At 43.0% G+C, this 14,365-nt stretch overlaps 1 protein-coding gene across 1 annotated transcript; it reads left to right on the top strand.

Annotated features, from left to right (window-relative positions):
• The first annotated feature begins 5,681 nt into the window (after positions 1-5,681).
• magoh (mago homolog, exon junction complex subunit) lies at positions 5,682-13,610 on the top strand. Its single transcript, XM_055641884.1, has 5 exons — positions 5,682-5,892; positions 8,780-8,838; positions 9,016-9,126; positions 11,719-11,801; positions 12,942-13,610. Exons 1-5 carry the CDS (start codon positions 5,745-5,747, stop codon positions 13,039-13,041), a joined length of 501 nt encoding a protein of 166 aa, XP_055497859.1. The 5' UTR covers positions 5,682-5,744; the 3' UTR covers positions 13,042-13,610.
• The last annotated feature ends 755 nt before the right edge of the window (positions 13,611-14,365 follow it).

Raw genomic sequence — 14,365 nt, 5'->3', positions numbered from 1 at the left:
TATGATAATGTTGGTGGTACTTTAAATTCAGCCAGGTCCTGAAGTGTGGAGTTCAAGCAGAAACGGAAACTCTTTTACTTACACTGGAATGCTCGTGTGCACTTCACAGAGGTTGACATTTTCCTGTCAAATTTCTGATTCTGAAATTTCCCTGATGCCAAGAAAGTGCCTACAGGACAATAAAATAAAAATGAAACAAGTGAGCATAACACAGGAGAGGAAATCTAAATCAGTACTACTCACTGCATTAAACATATGCTAGCAAAGACCCTTTGGAAATCTAACTTCCCCAAATATACACATATGGTCCCCTGACATCAGTCTGAAGAAGGATCTCGACCCAAAACGTCACCCATTCCTTCTCTCCAGGGATGCTGCCTGTCCCGCTGAGTTACTCCAGCATTTTGTGTCTACCTTCGACTTAAACCAGCATCTGCAGTTCTTTCCTGCACATTACAATAAAGCTGCCAGCTAGAAAATAACCAGTTTTCTGGTTGCAATAGTTTTTAGGGTTTGCACCACATGCAACCAATGAAGTTTATTGGAATATGCTCTCCTCTCATCAAACTACAGCTACTGTACATGTCAATTTAACAAAAAATAAGTGAATCAACAACCTCTAAAATACTGGCAATTTGGATACACCCCTACCATGTTATCATAAACTGAGTAACATTTGTAAAAAGCACTGAGAATAGGAGTGAACAGAATGTACTCGGGGTTTGAGTCCACGATGTTCACCATCAGACTGATGGCTAGTTGAGGAGAACCATTATGAGAGATTAGTTTATTTTGTCACCCTCACAAATCTAACTGATGCATCTTCAGCATTGTGAGGAATAACCACTGCAAAATCCTCGTGGAGACAACGCTCTTTCCAAGTTCTAAGGAAGCTTTCATCATATGTGCGCCCTTCTACTATCGTAAATGGGATGGATCCAAAATAGATCTGAACAGTCATAATCTGGAACTGCAGGTCATCTGCAGCTAAAAGGTGCATTTCACTACAGCCTGTAATTTCAAGGCCCAGTGTATTCGCAAACTGTCATTATCATTGGTTAAGGGCATCAACCTTGTAGCATAGCCGTTATCAAACCATCCTATAAACAAGATGCCAACATGGTGAAGCTGCAACACAGAACTATATGCATGCTGAACATCAGAAGCAACATCCAACAGATAGAACTTAACAAACCCACAATCGTCATATCAGATTAAAGTTTTGCAATGCTGTTATATTTAATTATGAATTATGGCAGACGATTAAACAGCTAATTGGAAAATAACGCATCAGAAGCATTAGAGCCTCAATGATCGTGGAAGAGTGCATCAGTAGAAAATAAAAGACTGAAATATTTGCAACCATCCTCAGCAATTAAGAGCCGGGAGAATGATCTCGCAGCTACCTCCGCAGGCTTCCATCTCTCACCTTTATTGAAAGATTGAATGTAAAAGGCTCCAGAACTCGAGTTGACGCAATAAGAGTCAAGAGTGATTAATTGCCATATGTACCAACAATGGAACAATGAAATCCTTATTTACAGCAACTTATCAGGCCTACACACAATAACATAGATAATAAACAAAAAATCAATAAATTAATAACCCTAATACTAGTGCAAAAAAGTTCAGTCTTTACAGGCTTAGCCAAACATTGACAAAAAAGCAGACGTCCAGACATGCGGGATTGTCCTGACATCAAGATGTATTTGCCCAATTGTGACGTCAAGAGGCTCTGGTAAGATGTGTCAAAGTGAAACAAAAGGAAAATTACACACTGCCTAAATTCACACCTAGCACATAGAGACCTAGAAAATAGTTGCCTGAGTAGGCCATTCAGCTCTTCGAGCCAGCACCCGTACATGAAGCACATGAAGATAGTGATGTTTAAGAAGGAACTGCAGATGCTGGAAAAATCGAAGGTAGACAAAAATGCTGGAGAAATTCAGCGGGTGAGGCAACATCTATGGAGCGAAGAAATAGGTGAAGTTTTGGGTCGAGATCCTTCTTCAGACTGATATGGGATGGGGTGGGGGGGGCGGGAAGAAGAAAGGAAGAGGCGGAGACAGTGGGCTGTGGGAGAGCTGGGAAGGGGAGGGGAAAGAGGGAGTAAGCAAGGACTACCTGAAATTGGAGAAGTCAATGTTCATACGGCTGGGGCAGGGCCGGCCCTAGGCCCATTGGACCGATTATTCCAAATTGGGCCCCGTGCCCAAGGGGTGCCCCGCGTTAATTTTCCGTATTTCATATGGAAATGCAAATTCGCTTTGTTAAATAAAGATTTAAAAAAAAACATTTGCCATACGGATTTTTTTACAAAACGAACGTGTGTGTGTGTGTCTGTGTGTGTGTGTGTGTGTGTGTGTCTGTCTGTGGCTGTGTGCGTCTGTGTTTCTATGGCAATAATGTCCTTCCTCAGATTTGGAGACCAAAACTGTATGCAATACTCCAGGTGTGGTCTCACCAAGACCCTGTACAACTGCAGTAGAACCTCCCTGCTCCTATACTCAAATCCATTTGCAATGAAAGATAACATACCATTCGCTTTCTTTACTGCCTGCTGCACCTGCATGCCTACCTTCAATGACTGGTGTACCATGACACCCAGGTCTCGCTGCATCTCCTCCTTTCCCAATCTGCCACCATTTAGATAATAGTCTGCTTTCCCGTTTTTGCCACCAAAATGGATAACCTGACATTTATCCACATTATACTGCATCTGCCAAACATTTGCCCACTCACCCAGCCTATCCAAGTTACCTTGCAGTCTCCTAGCATCCTCCTCACAGCTAACACTGCCCCCCAGCTTAGTGTCATCCGCAAACTTGGAGATATTGCCTTCAATTCCCTCATCCAGATCATTAATATATATTGTAAATAGCTGGGGTCCCAGCACTGAGCCTTGCAGTACCCCACTAGTCACTGCCTGCCATTGTGAAAAGGACCCGTTTACTCCTACTCTTTGCTTCCTGTTTGCCAGTCAGTTCTCTATCCACATCAATACTGAACCCCCAATGCCGTGTGCTTTATGTTTGTATACTAATCTCTTATGTGGGACCTTGTCAAAAGCCTTAATCCATTCAATTTACCCAACACCACTTCCCGGCTAACCTGGATTTCACTCAATTCCTCCAACTCCTTTGACCCGCGGTCCCCCGCTATTTCCGGCAAATTATTTATGTCTTCCTTAGTGAAGACGGAACCAAAGTAGTTATTCAATTGGTCCGCCATATCCTTGTTCCCCATGATCAACTCACCTGTTTCTGACTGGAAGGGACCTACATTTGTTTTAACTAATCTCTTTCTTTTCACATATCTATAAAAACTTTTGCAGTCAGTTTTTATGTTCCCTGCCAGTTTTCTTTCATAATCTATTTTTCCTTTCCTAATTAAGCCCTTTGTCCTCCTCTGCTGGTCTCTGAATTTCTCCCAGTCCTCCGGTATGCTGCTTTTTCTGGCTAATTTGTACGTATCATCCTTCTCTTTGATACTATCCCTGATTTCCCTTGTTATCCACGGATGTACTACCTTCCCTGATTTATTCTTTTGCCAAACTGGGATGAACAATTTTTGTAGTTCATCCATGCAGTCTTTAAATGTCTTCCATTGCATATCCACCGTCAACCCTTTTAGAATTAATTGCCAGTCAATCTTGGCCAATTCACGTCTCATACCCTCAAAGTTACCTTTCTTTAAGTTCAGAACCATTGCTTCTGAATTAACAATGTCACTCTCCATCCTAATGAAGAACTCAACCATATTATGGTCACTCTTGCCCAAGGGGGCATGTACAACAAGATTGCTAACTAACCCTTCCTCATTACTCAATACCCAGTCTAAAATAGCCTGCTCTCTCATTGGTTCCTCTACATGTTGATTTAGATAACTATCCCGCATACATTCCAAGAAATCCTCATCCTCAGCACCCCTGCCAATTTGTTCCACCCAATCTATATGTAGATTGAAGTCACCCATTATAACTGTTTTGCCTTTGTCGCGCGCATTTCTAATTTCCTGTTTGATATCATCTCCAACTTCACTACTGCTGTTAGGTGGCCTGTACACAACACCCACCAGCGTTTTCTGCCCCTTAGTGTTTCGCAGCTCTACCCATACCGATTCCACATCCTCCAAACTAATGTCCTTCCTTTCCATTGCATTAATCTCCTCTCTAATTAGTAACGCTACCCCACCTCCTTTTCCTTTCTCTCTATCCCTCCTGAATATTGAATATCCCTGGATGTGCAGCTCCCAGCCTCGGTCACCCTGGAGCCATGTCTCCGTGATCCCAACTATATCATAGTCATTAATAGCTAAATGCACATTCAACTCATCCACCTTATTACGAATGCTCCTTGCATTGAGACACAAAGCCTTCAGGCTTGTTTTTACAACACCTTATACAATTATGTTGAAAAGTGGCCCTTTTTGATTTTTTGCCCTTGTTTTGTCTGCCTGCCACTTTTACTTTTCACCTTGCTACCTATTGCTTCTACCCTCATTTTACACCCCTCGGTCTCTACGCTCACACATTTAAGAAACCCTTTCCCTTTAACTCCATCCTCCACTATCCCATTCGATACCCCACCCCCCTTATTCAGTTTAAAACCACCCGTGTAGCAGTGGCAAACCTGCCTGCCAGAATGCTGGTCCCACACCTGTTAAGATGCCATCCGTCCCTTTTGTACAGTTCCCCCTTACCCCAAAACAGATCTCAGTGATCTAAGAATCTAAGAATCTAAATCCCTGCCCCGTGCACCAGTTCCTCAGCCACACGTTCAGGTCCCGTATCTCCCTGTTCCTGCTCTCGCCAGCACGGGGAACTGGAAGCACGGAGAACTGGGACCATTTATGGGAATCTCTCTGGAATCGAGAATTTCATTGCTCATTTGTATTCACAGATGAGGCTGAAGAATTCCATTGCCTAGAAATTCACAGAATAGTGAAATCCTATTACTCAGAAACGATCATTTTTGTGTTCCAGTCTGGAATACATTAATTTTCCTATAATGTGACCACACAGCACCCCTGTTCCTCAGATTAAATATATTTTTCTACATTAATTATGAATAAAGATAAGAATTTATACAGTTTCTTCATCCAGTGCTTCGTTCGCTTTTTCTTTATGGTGAATGACCTTTGACAAATCCCGTGATTCCATGCGTTCTTCGGAATACTGAACTCGCTTATTGGAGAATTCAATGTTCATACAAACTCCACCGCTAGAACTGTAGTTCTATCCTCCGAGGACTTCAACCTGCGCAAAGACATAAAATGCTGGAGTAACTCAGCGGGACAGGCAGCATCTCTGTGGAGAAGGAGACCTGTTCCTTATCTTCAGAGGCGCTGCCTGAACCGCTGAGTTACTCCAGCATGTTGTGTCTATCCTCGGTGTAAACCAGCACCTGCAGTTCCCTCCAAAGATCTTGACAATCTGCTATAAGATCTTTGGGCTTCACCCCGCGCGAGTGACGTTTCACGCGATGTGTGCGTGTGCGTGTGACGTGTAGCTGCGTGTGTGCGACGTAGGGCGGCGTACATGTGACGTAAAGTTGCGTGCGACGTAAAGCTGCGTGCGTGCGACGTAAAGCTGCGTGCGTGCGACGTAAAGCTGCGTGCGTGCGACGTAAAGCTGCGTGCGTGCGTGCGACGTAAAGCTGCGTGCGTGCGACGTAAAGCTGCGTGCGTGCGTGCGACGTGAGGCTGCGTGAGTGCCGAGCAGATGAGCTCCTGTTTACGCGGCCATGCGTGGAGGCGATGATGAACGGCGTCCGATGCGGCGGGGCGGCCTTGGCGAGGGTGGCATGTCCAGCGACTTCTACCTCCGCTATTATGTGGGGCACAAGGGCAAGTTCGGCCACGAGTTCCTGGAGTTTGAGTTCAGGCCGGACGGTAAGGAGTGCGTGGCGCCGCTGGTGGAGTTCAGGCCGGGGCCTGTCTCGGGCCGACATGGCCGCCGCCTGATGGGATGGGGGCGGGAGTTTGAATGAGGCGGCATCCACCCGGACATCCCGCCGAGCAGCATCAATCCGTGCCCTCTGTCCTCCCCAAACACGGCCGGGTTTGCACTGAGGCACACCTGCAATTCAGAAACAGACCCTTGGCCAATGCCGCTCCATGCTGCTCATTGATGTTCCACACAAACTCCCTCATCTCGCCCGCTATGTTGATCAGTAGACGCTAATAATATTCCCTTCTCCTTTGGCAGCAACTTTGAATTAGCTCTGAACTCATTAGTGGTCAACTGTGGTGGTTAATTTTGGTAGTCTCAACATGCGACTCCCTTACTTAAGGAACATAAAAAGTAGAAACATCTAATTCCTTGTGCCTACGCTGCCAGTGAATAACAAGGTACACCTTTTACCTGATTTCTCTTGATTTCCATCATATTAAAAAAAGTTTTTTCTTTATGGATGTACCGAGTAACCAAAGGCCTGGTACAGGCCCACAGTGTCTGTGTTTAACGTAATTCATATCCCTTCATTCCCTACATTTCCAAAAGTCTCTGAAATGCCAATATAATATCTACCTCAACCACATGCCCCAGCAGTGTTTCAGGCACTCACAAATATCTGAACTTTAAAAAAAACGTATCCTGCACATCTTCTTTAAACTTTGCCCCTCTCACCTTAAAACTGCCCTATAATATTAGATTTTTCCACCCTCGGAAAAATTGTCCTGACTGTCTATCCTATCTATGCCTCATATCTTTGTATATATTTCTATCAAGTCTACCTGCAACCTCTGGTGTTCCAGAGAAAACAAACAAAATCTTTATCAAATGCCTGGCTAAAATCCATGTAGACAACTACTCTCCCACCCTTATCAAATCACCAACATAATCTCAGGAAAGATCCAAGTAAGACATGACCTGCGAGGTACAAAGCTATGCTGACTGACTATCTTTAACCCATTCTCTTCCAAATAGAAATTCTATCCCAAACAATCTTCTCCAATTACTTCCATCTTCATCTGAACCTTTCCTATCCATGTAACTGATCAAATGTTTTTTTAAATGCTGTTATACAATGTGCCTCAACTTCCTTCTGTGGCAGCTCGTTCCATATACCCACCACCCTGTTAAAAAAAAACTCACCCTGGGGGGGGGAGGGGAATTGGAAAAGAAAGGTAGGGGTGGGGCAAAGACTGGCAAAAGATCGGTGCCTACAGCTGATGGAATTTGATGGGCAGATATTGAAAGGCTAAAGGTGAAAATGAGATAAAAGCATGTTAAATACAGAAAGAAGAGGAGTGAACTGTAAAGTTCGAGGGAGAGGAGTGGGTTACAGGAAACATGGGACTCGGGGTGGGCGATAAGTGTTTGGAGGGTGGAGGGAAAGTGGGTGCACATTGGGCTTGGTGGTTGGCAGTAGATTGAGGGGAATAGAGTGGATATTATTTGAAATGGGAGAATTCATTGTTCCAACTGACGAGTTGTAAACTACCCAAGCAAAATATGAGGTGCTGTTCATCCAGTTTGTATGTGGCCTCACTCTAGCAGTGGAGGAGACCCAGGATGGAAAGGTCAGTATTGCAAGGGAAGTTAAAAATGGTTATCAGCCAGGACATTGGGCAGGCAGAGTGCAAGTGTTTGGTGAAACGATCATCTGCTTGGTCTCACTGATGTAAAGAAAGTCACTTCGGAAGCACCAAATGCAATAAACAATGTTGAATGAGGTGCACGTGAACCTGTCACACCTGGAAGGGCTGCTGGACTTCCTGGATGGAAGTGTGGATGGAGCCCCCACGTGTGTGTCCTCTGCATCCTGCAGTTTGGTTCTTCATCCCCCCTCTCACAAGACTGAACAAGAATCCCCTGATCCTCACCCCACCAGCTTCCGCATTCAATACGTCATTCTCCAACATTTCCGCCACTTTGTTGTGATCGCATCTCCCCTACCCACTCCGACCACTCTCCACAGCTACTTGGTGTGCTTATCCCTTCCCGTCAACTCACCATCTCCCAAACATTTACCCTGCAATCACAGGAGATGCATCACCTGTCCCTACACCTCCTCTCTCACTTTCATCCAAGGCCTCTAGCAACCCTGCCAGACAAGACAAAGATTCATGTGTACCTCTTCATACATTGTCTATTGCGTTCGTTGCTCTCAGTCTGGCTTCCTTTATATCAGTGAGACCAAGTGTAGAATATTTTTGCTGAAGGCTTGCACTCTGTCTGCCATGGCTTGGAGTTCCCGGAGGCTAATTATGTTAACTCCCCTTCCTATTCCCATACCAACCACTCCGTCCTTGGCAACCTCCATTGCCAGAGTGAGCTCACATGCAGATTGGAATCATAGCACCCCATATTCTACTTGTATAGCTTATAACCTAATTGTTTGAATGCTGAATCCTCCAATTTCAGGTAAACGCCACCCCCGTCTCTCTTTTCCCTGCCCCACACTGGAGTCGCCCATGGCTTCTTTTCGCCTGTAGCCCTTGTCAATATCTCTACTTGGCTGTCAATCACACCACTCACCTGTATCACTTTCCAGGCTTTGCCCACCTCACTGGCCTTTTTCTCCCTATTCATTAAGTCCCAACCCAAAACATTATCTGTCTCTTCCTTCCATAGATACTGCTTGACCTACTGTTCCTCCAGCGCTTTTAATTGGCTCACTTTTTCATTTTGGGAGCTTGGGAATGTGCTGAGTTTGATATGGTATGTGGTATTGATAAATGGAGAAAGAAAAGTGATTTAAGATGTGAATTAGTATGTTGGATAATATTTTTAATGACTATTGGGAAATAATCAAACGTGTGTTTATTTTGACAGGTAAACTCAGATATGCAAACAACAGCAATTACAAAAACGATGTTATGATTAGGAAAGAGGTAAGCTTTTTTAAATTGTCTTTTGAGTTGGAGAAAATTCATAAATGCTGGCAGTTGAATTTTGAGCTAGTTATTTAGATAGTAAAATTGTTTTTCTGCAATTGATTTAATTTAAATTTGAATGCCCATTTTGCCTTTCTTATAATGTGCCTTTTTGGACATGCATTACTGTGTTAGGCATATGTCCATAAAAGTGTGATGGAAGAGCTAAAGCGAATCATAGAAGATAGTGAAATTACAAAGGAAGACGATGCTTTGTGGCCTCCACCTGACAGAGTGGGGCGACAGGTCAGTACCTTTCCCTTTTTTTGCTATCATGAAAAAATGTATTGCTTGGCACCTATTATAAGGCTTACCAGAAATAGTGACAGATTCCAGTTTGCAGAGCTGAAGAAGTCTGGATCAAATTTATTATGTAGATTACTCGGGATATTTTTCATGTCGATTTCTTCCCTGAAAACGAACCCATTTTGGAATAAAATTCAAATGGGAAATTTCTGACAGTTTTGTTGATAGTTATTAAATCATAATTGATGACGTTGCTATGATGGCACCTCCAATCAATTTATTAGACATAGCTCACGTTAAATAAAAACAGAATGTTAAAAATAGTCAGCATGCCAGAAAGCATCTGCTAAATGTTAACAATTAACATTCCAGGTCAATGACGGTTTATCAAATGCTTTGTAGTGTTCTAAATACTCCCAAAATGTTGAGGGTTTTATTACCAGAATTTGCAATATTGATCGTCTCCCTGGTTCTGTACATATCTTTGGAACATCTGGATAGCAAAGACACCCTATGTCAAGACTCCTATTTATTGATTATTACTCTGGCTTCAACATTATAATTCCAACCAACTGCTTCTCAACTTCAGAACCTAGGCAGCATCCTCTCTGCAACTGGATCCTCCATTTCAGGCCGCAATCAATAAGGATAAGTGACAACACGTCCACAAAAATCCTTAACATCTGTGCCCCACAAGATTGCCTACTCAGTCCCTTACTATGTTCCTGTTAGAATTACTACAGGATCTCAAAAAATGAAGAGACAGTACAGGAAGGAGATGGAATGCTTAGTGGCAAGGTGTCAGGGCAAAAACCTCTTCCTCAATGTCAGCCAAACTATCTGCATCAGCGGTGTTGAGGTGGAGAACATCACCAACAATTTGTACTTGCCCAACCACTGGCATGGTCAAGAAAGCACACCAACACTGCAACTTCTTAAAAAGGCCAAGGAAATATGGCACGACTCTTATCAATCTTTTCAGATGAATCAATGAAAGCATCCTATTGGGATGCATTGCAACATGGTATGGCAACTGCTCTGCCCAAGTTTGCAAAAAATTGCAGCGATTGGTGAATGCAGCCCAATCCATCATGCAGACCAGCCTCGCCTTCAATGATTCGGTCTACAATTCCCGGTATCTCCTGGAATAAGGACCCCTCCGCCACCGCCTCCCCTATTCCACCAGCCAATAGGAAGGTGCGGGGCCGAGCGGTGCAGGTGCTTCAGACGGCGGAAGGGGGCCTTCCTCCCTCCCTCCCTCCCTCCCTCCTCCTCGGTTTGTTTTGGCGGGAGGGTTTGTTTTGAAAATGGTTATCGCCGTTGGCGGAGTAGCACACAGCAGCCGCTATGAGGGCAGGCGGGGTGCGGGAGGAGGTGGAGCCGTCGACGCCGCTGCTGGGCGGAGCCTGTCATTTGCTCCGACCCTCCATCACCCCGCACTACAGCCTTCGCTGACCTGAAACATCACTTATTCCTTTTCTCCAGAGATGCTGCCTGACCCCCTGAGTTACAACAGTTTTTTGTGTCTGTCTTCGGTATAAACCAGTATCTGCAGTATCAAGCCGGGCAAAATGACACTGCTTTTAGGTTGCCCGGCAGGACTTTAGGTGGCCATTGGCAACCGGGCAACCGTTAATTTAGAGCCCTGTACTTAAATCCTTCCATAACCAGTCCCACAATTTTTTTATAATTTAATTCATTCTACATTCCACACTGCTCTTTCCCCTCAAAGCACTGTGCTCCTGTGTGTGGGTTTTTATGCATTACATATACCTTGTGATTGATAGGCAGCAAGGTCAACATCTATCTGGACAGTATTCCCTGGAATTAATATGCTAACCTCTTGCATGTTTCTCCATCTGTCCATTTCCATACAGATTCTATTACCTGGTTCCGTTTCTTTGGAGTTTTTTTAAGTGAAAGATTCATTTTAAATGTAATATTCCAATAATTGATAGAAAGGAAATGATAATCATAAATGCAAGAGATTCTGGTTTAAAAATGGAATCTCCCTCAATAATCCAATTCTGTAGATAAAAACAAATGCTGAGATTATATGTAGTTTTCAATATTGAATTGTCACCATGTCAATTAATGGTTTTGACCTTGTTGTACTTTTCTGATAGTTGTTGAAAAAATGCATACTGCAGTTATTGAAAGAGTTATAAAAGTGAGAAAACAGATTGATGGATGGCATGAAAGGACTGAAGTTTGAGGTGTGATTGTAGGCAACTGAGTATCCTCTCGCTGGAACACAAAAGATCAATGGTGTTGCAGTTATGGGGTCCTGTTAATAACTAACACTTTCAATTTTCAAATGGTGCAAACAGTTAATTCAAAACAGTTAGATTTTGAAATTATATTGGGATACAGGAATACTTTTGAAGCAACAATAATTGTAACTTTGAGAGAAATGTGACTTTAATTCTGCAGTTCCGAACGCGTAACATGTCTGGGCCTTTTGTACAATAATTGATAGTAATTAATTGCATGTAACTAATATGGTGGAACATGAACAAAATAGGCCACCTTTATCAACTGCAATGATCTTTTTATGAAATCTTATTCAAATCTTCATATTTTGTTTAACAGGAACTCGAGATTGTAATAGGAGATGAACATATTTCATTCACAACATCTAAGATTGGCTCTTTAATCGATGTAAACCAATCCAAGTAAGTGTATCTTTGGTGGGAAAAACCACAAAAAATTTGTGGAAGCAACATGTCACTTTATTGATAATTTACTTATGAAACCAGTCAGTGTCCATAATTAAGATGGTTAGGTTGTTGTCACCACTGCCATGCCATGTTTGGTCATTAGCACCCTGAAGTCCCACATCTGAGACACGTTTTAGGATTGTCATAATTCCTCCACAGTCATATAATCAGAATCAGAATGCTTTATTGTCATTGCACGTGTCACGTACAACGAGATTACTGTGTCTCTCCATTTAAAAGAACTTCAAACATTCACATACTCATACATTTTACACTCCCTCCCTCCCCAAACCCACCCATGGATTCACATTTACATAAATTAACACTCTCTCCCACCTCCCCTCCTTCCCCATAACCCGCTCCCGAGACAGAGTTCAGTTCCAAGATTGCTGATGGGTAAAAGCTGTTCTTGAGTCTGGCAGTGCGTGACTTTAGCGACCTGTACTTTTTTCCTGAGGGCAGCAGTGTGAAAAGGTGGTGATAAGGATGTGTAATGTCTTTCATGATATATTACAGTTCTTGCTGCGGCATCTGGAGTGGCAAATGTCCTCCAGAGGGGGCAGAGGGAGCCCAATGATACCCTGGGCAGTTTTTATCACCCCCTGGAGAGCTACTCTGTCAGCTGCTGAACAATTCCCAAACCAGTTATGCAGTAAGTCAGTATGCTTTCTACCGAACAGCGGTAGAAATACTCCAGCAGTTTAGCAGACCGATGGGCCTTCCTCAGTGTTCTGAGGAAGTAAAGTCTCTGTTGCGCCTTTTTTACAACTACAGCAGAGTTCACAGACCATTTAAGATCCTCACTGATGTTCTCACACATATAGCTTGCCGATAAAGATAAAATCTGCAAATGAAGGATAGCTACTTTAATGAGATGAAGAGACAGAACCGCTTAGCCTCCTAATACGTTCCAGAATGAGTCGTGTATTTTGGGATGGAAGAGGGCATGGTGTGTAGAATAAACAATTGTGATAATTTAAAACGCATGCTTTCCCATTGCAGAGAACATCAATTAGGTAGAAATATGGCTGGTTTTGTTTTAAGCTATTCAACTTGCAATGCCTTTTCTAAATGGAAACATGTGTTTACTTCTAGGGATCCAGAGGGTCTGCGAGTATTCTACTACCTGGTCCAGGACTTAAAATGTCTAGTTTTCAGTCTTATTGGGCTGCACTTCAAGATCAAGCCCATCTAAGAGTTTGATGATCAGACAAGGATGATTGATTTGGGGATGGATTAAAGTGGGTGGGGGGAAGAGCAGATGTAGCGATAACTGGCTTGGGGTGAGTCTTTGTTACAATGGCTAACTTTGCCTAATGTGGATTTGGTGATTTTTATGTGAATATAAAACAATTTCATCTTTATAAAATTTCTTTTTATATTAAAATAAACATTGATTACACTTGTGTTTAATACTGGATGTTCACTATTTAAAAAAATGTGCTGTAAACAATATTGCCAATTATAAATTGTATCTCTGAAAGGTGTACTTTTCTGTGGGAAGGAACTGCAGATGCTGGTTTATACCGAAGATAGACACAATGTGCTGGAGGTCAGGCAGCATGTCTGGAGAAAAAAAGATGGGTGACGTTTCAGGTTGAAACTCTTCATTAGACTGCTGTTGCAGACTTTTGAAGAAGGATTCCAACCCAAAACATCATCCTTCCCTTTTCTCCAGAGGTGCTCCCTGACCCGCTGAGTTACTCCAGCATTTTGCGTCTATCTTCCGTGTACTTCTCTGTTTAGTTACTCTTTTTTTCTCCCCCCCCAATAATTTCAAACAGGATAACGGATTTGTTCTTGTTGTTGTTTTAAATGTCCTATGTTTACTTAAGAAGTTGTTTTGCATTGTTAAATTGTATTCATGGACATTTTACCCATTTGCTATTCCAAAGCTTATCCGTTTTTACACTGAATGTCATATTTTTGCTCATCTTTATGGATAATGTGTAACAGAATGTAGTTATATTATAAGTTTATCTGGCTCTTTAGTTACACTGGAGATTTTTTTTAGTTCTGAAGACAGAAATTAGGTGCAGGAGTAGGCCATTCGGCCCTTCGAGCCTGCACCGCCATTCAATATGATCATGGCTGATCATCCAACTCAGTATCCCGTACCTCCCTTCTCTCCATACCCTCTGATCCCCTTAGCCACAAGGGCCACATCTAACTCCCTCTTAAATATAGCCAATGAACTGGCCTCAACTACCCTCTGTGGCAGTGAGTTCCAGAGATTCACCACTCTCTGTGTGGAAAAAGTTTTTCTCATCTCGGTTTTAAAGGATTCCCCCCCTTATCCTTAAGCTGTGACCCCTTGTCCTGGACTCCCCCAACATCGGGAACAATCTTCCTGCATCTAGCCTGTCCAACCCCTTAAGAATTTTGTAAGTTTCTATAAGATCCCCTCTCAATCTCCTAAATTCTAGAGAGTATAAACCAAGTCTATCCAGTCTTTCTTCATAAGACAGTCCTGACATCCCAGGAATCAGTCTGGTGAACCTTCTCTGCACTCCCTCTAT

This window comes from Leucoraja erinacea, chromosome 10, assembly GCF_028641065.1.
Source record: "Leucoraja erinacea ecotype New England chromosome 10, Leri_hhj_1, whole genome shotgun sequence".
NCBI lineage: Eukaryota > Metazoa > Chordata > Chondrichthyes > Rajiformes > Rajidae > Leucoraja > Leucoraja erinaceus.
Note: the sequence above shows the minus strand (reverse complement) of the source record. Positions and strands in the feature narration are given on the sequence as shown.

Coding starts and splice junctions, on each gene's coding strand:
- magoh (XM_055641884.1), top strand. CDS start 5,745: ATGCGTGGAGGCGATGATGAACGGCGTCCGATGCGGCGGGGCGGCCTT. Junction 8,839..9,015: donor ATGTTATGATTAGGAAAGAG/GTAAGCTTTTTT, acceptor TTACTGTGTTAG/GCATATGTCCATAAAAGTGT. Junction 11,802..12,941: donor ATCGATGTAAACCAATCCAA/GTAAGTGTATCT, acceptor GTTTACTTCTAG/GGATCCAGAGGGTCTGCGAG.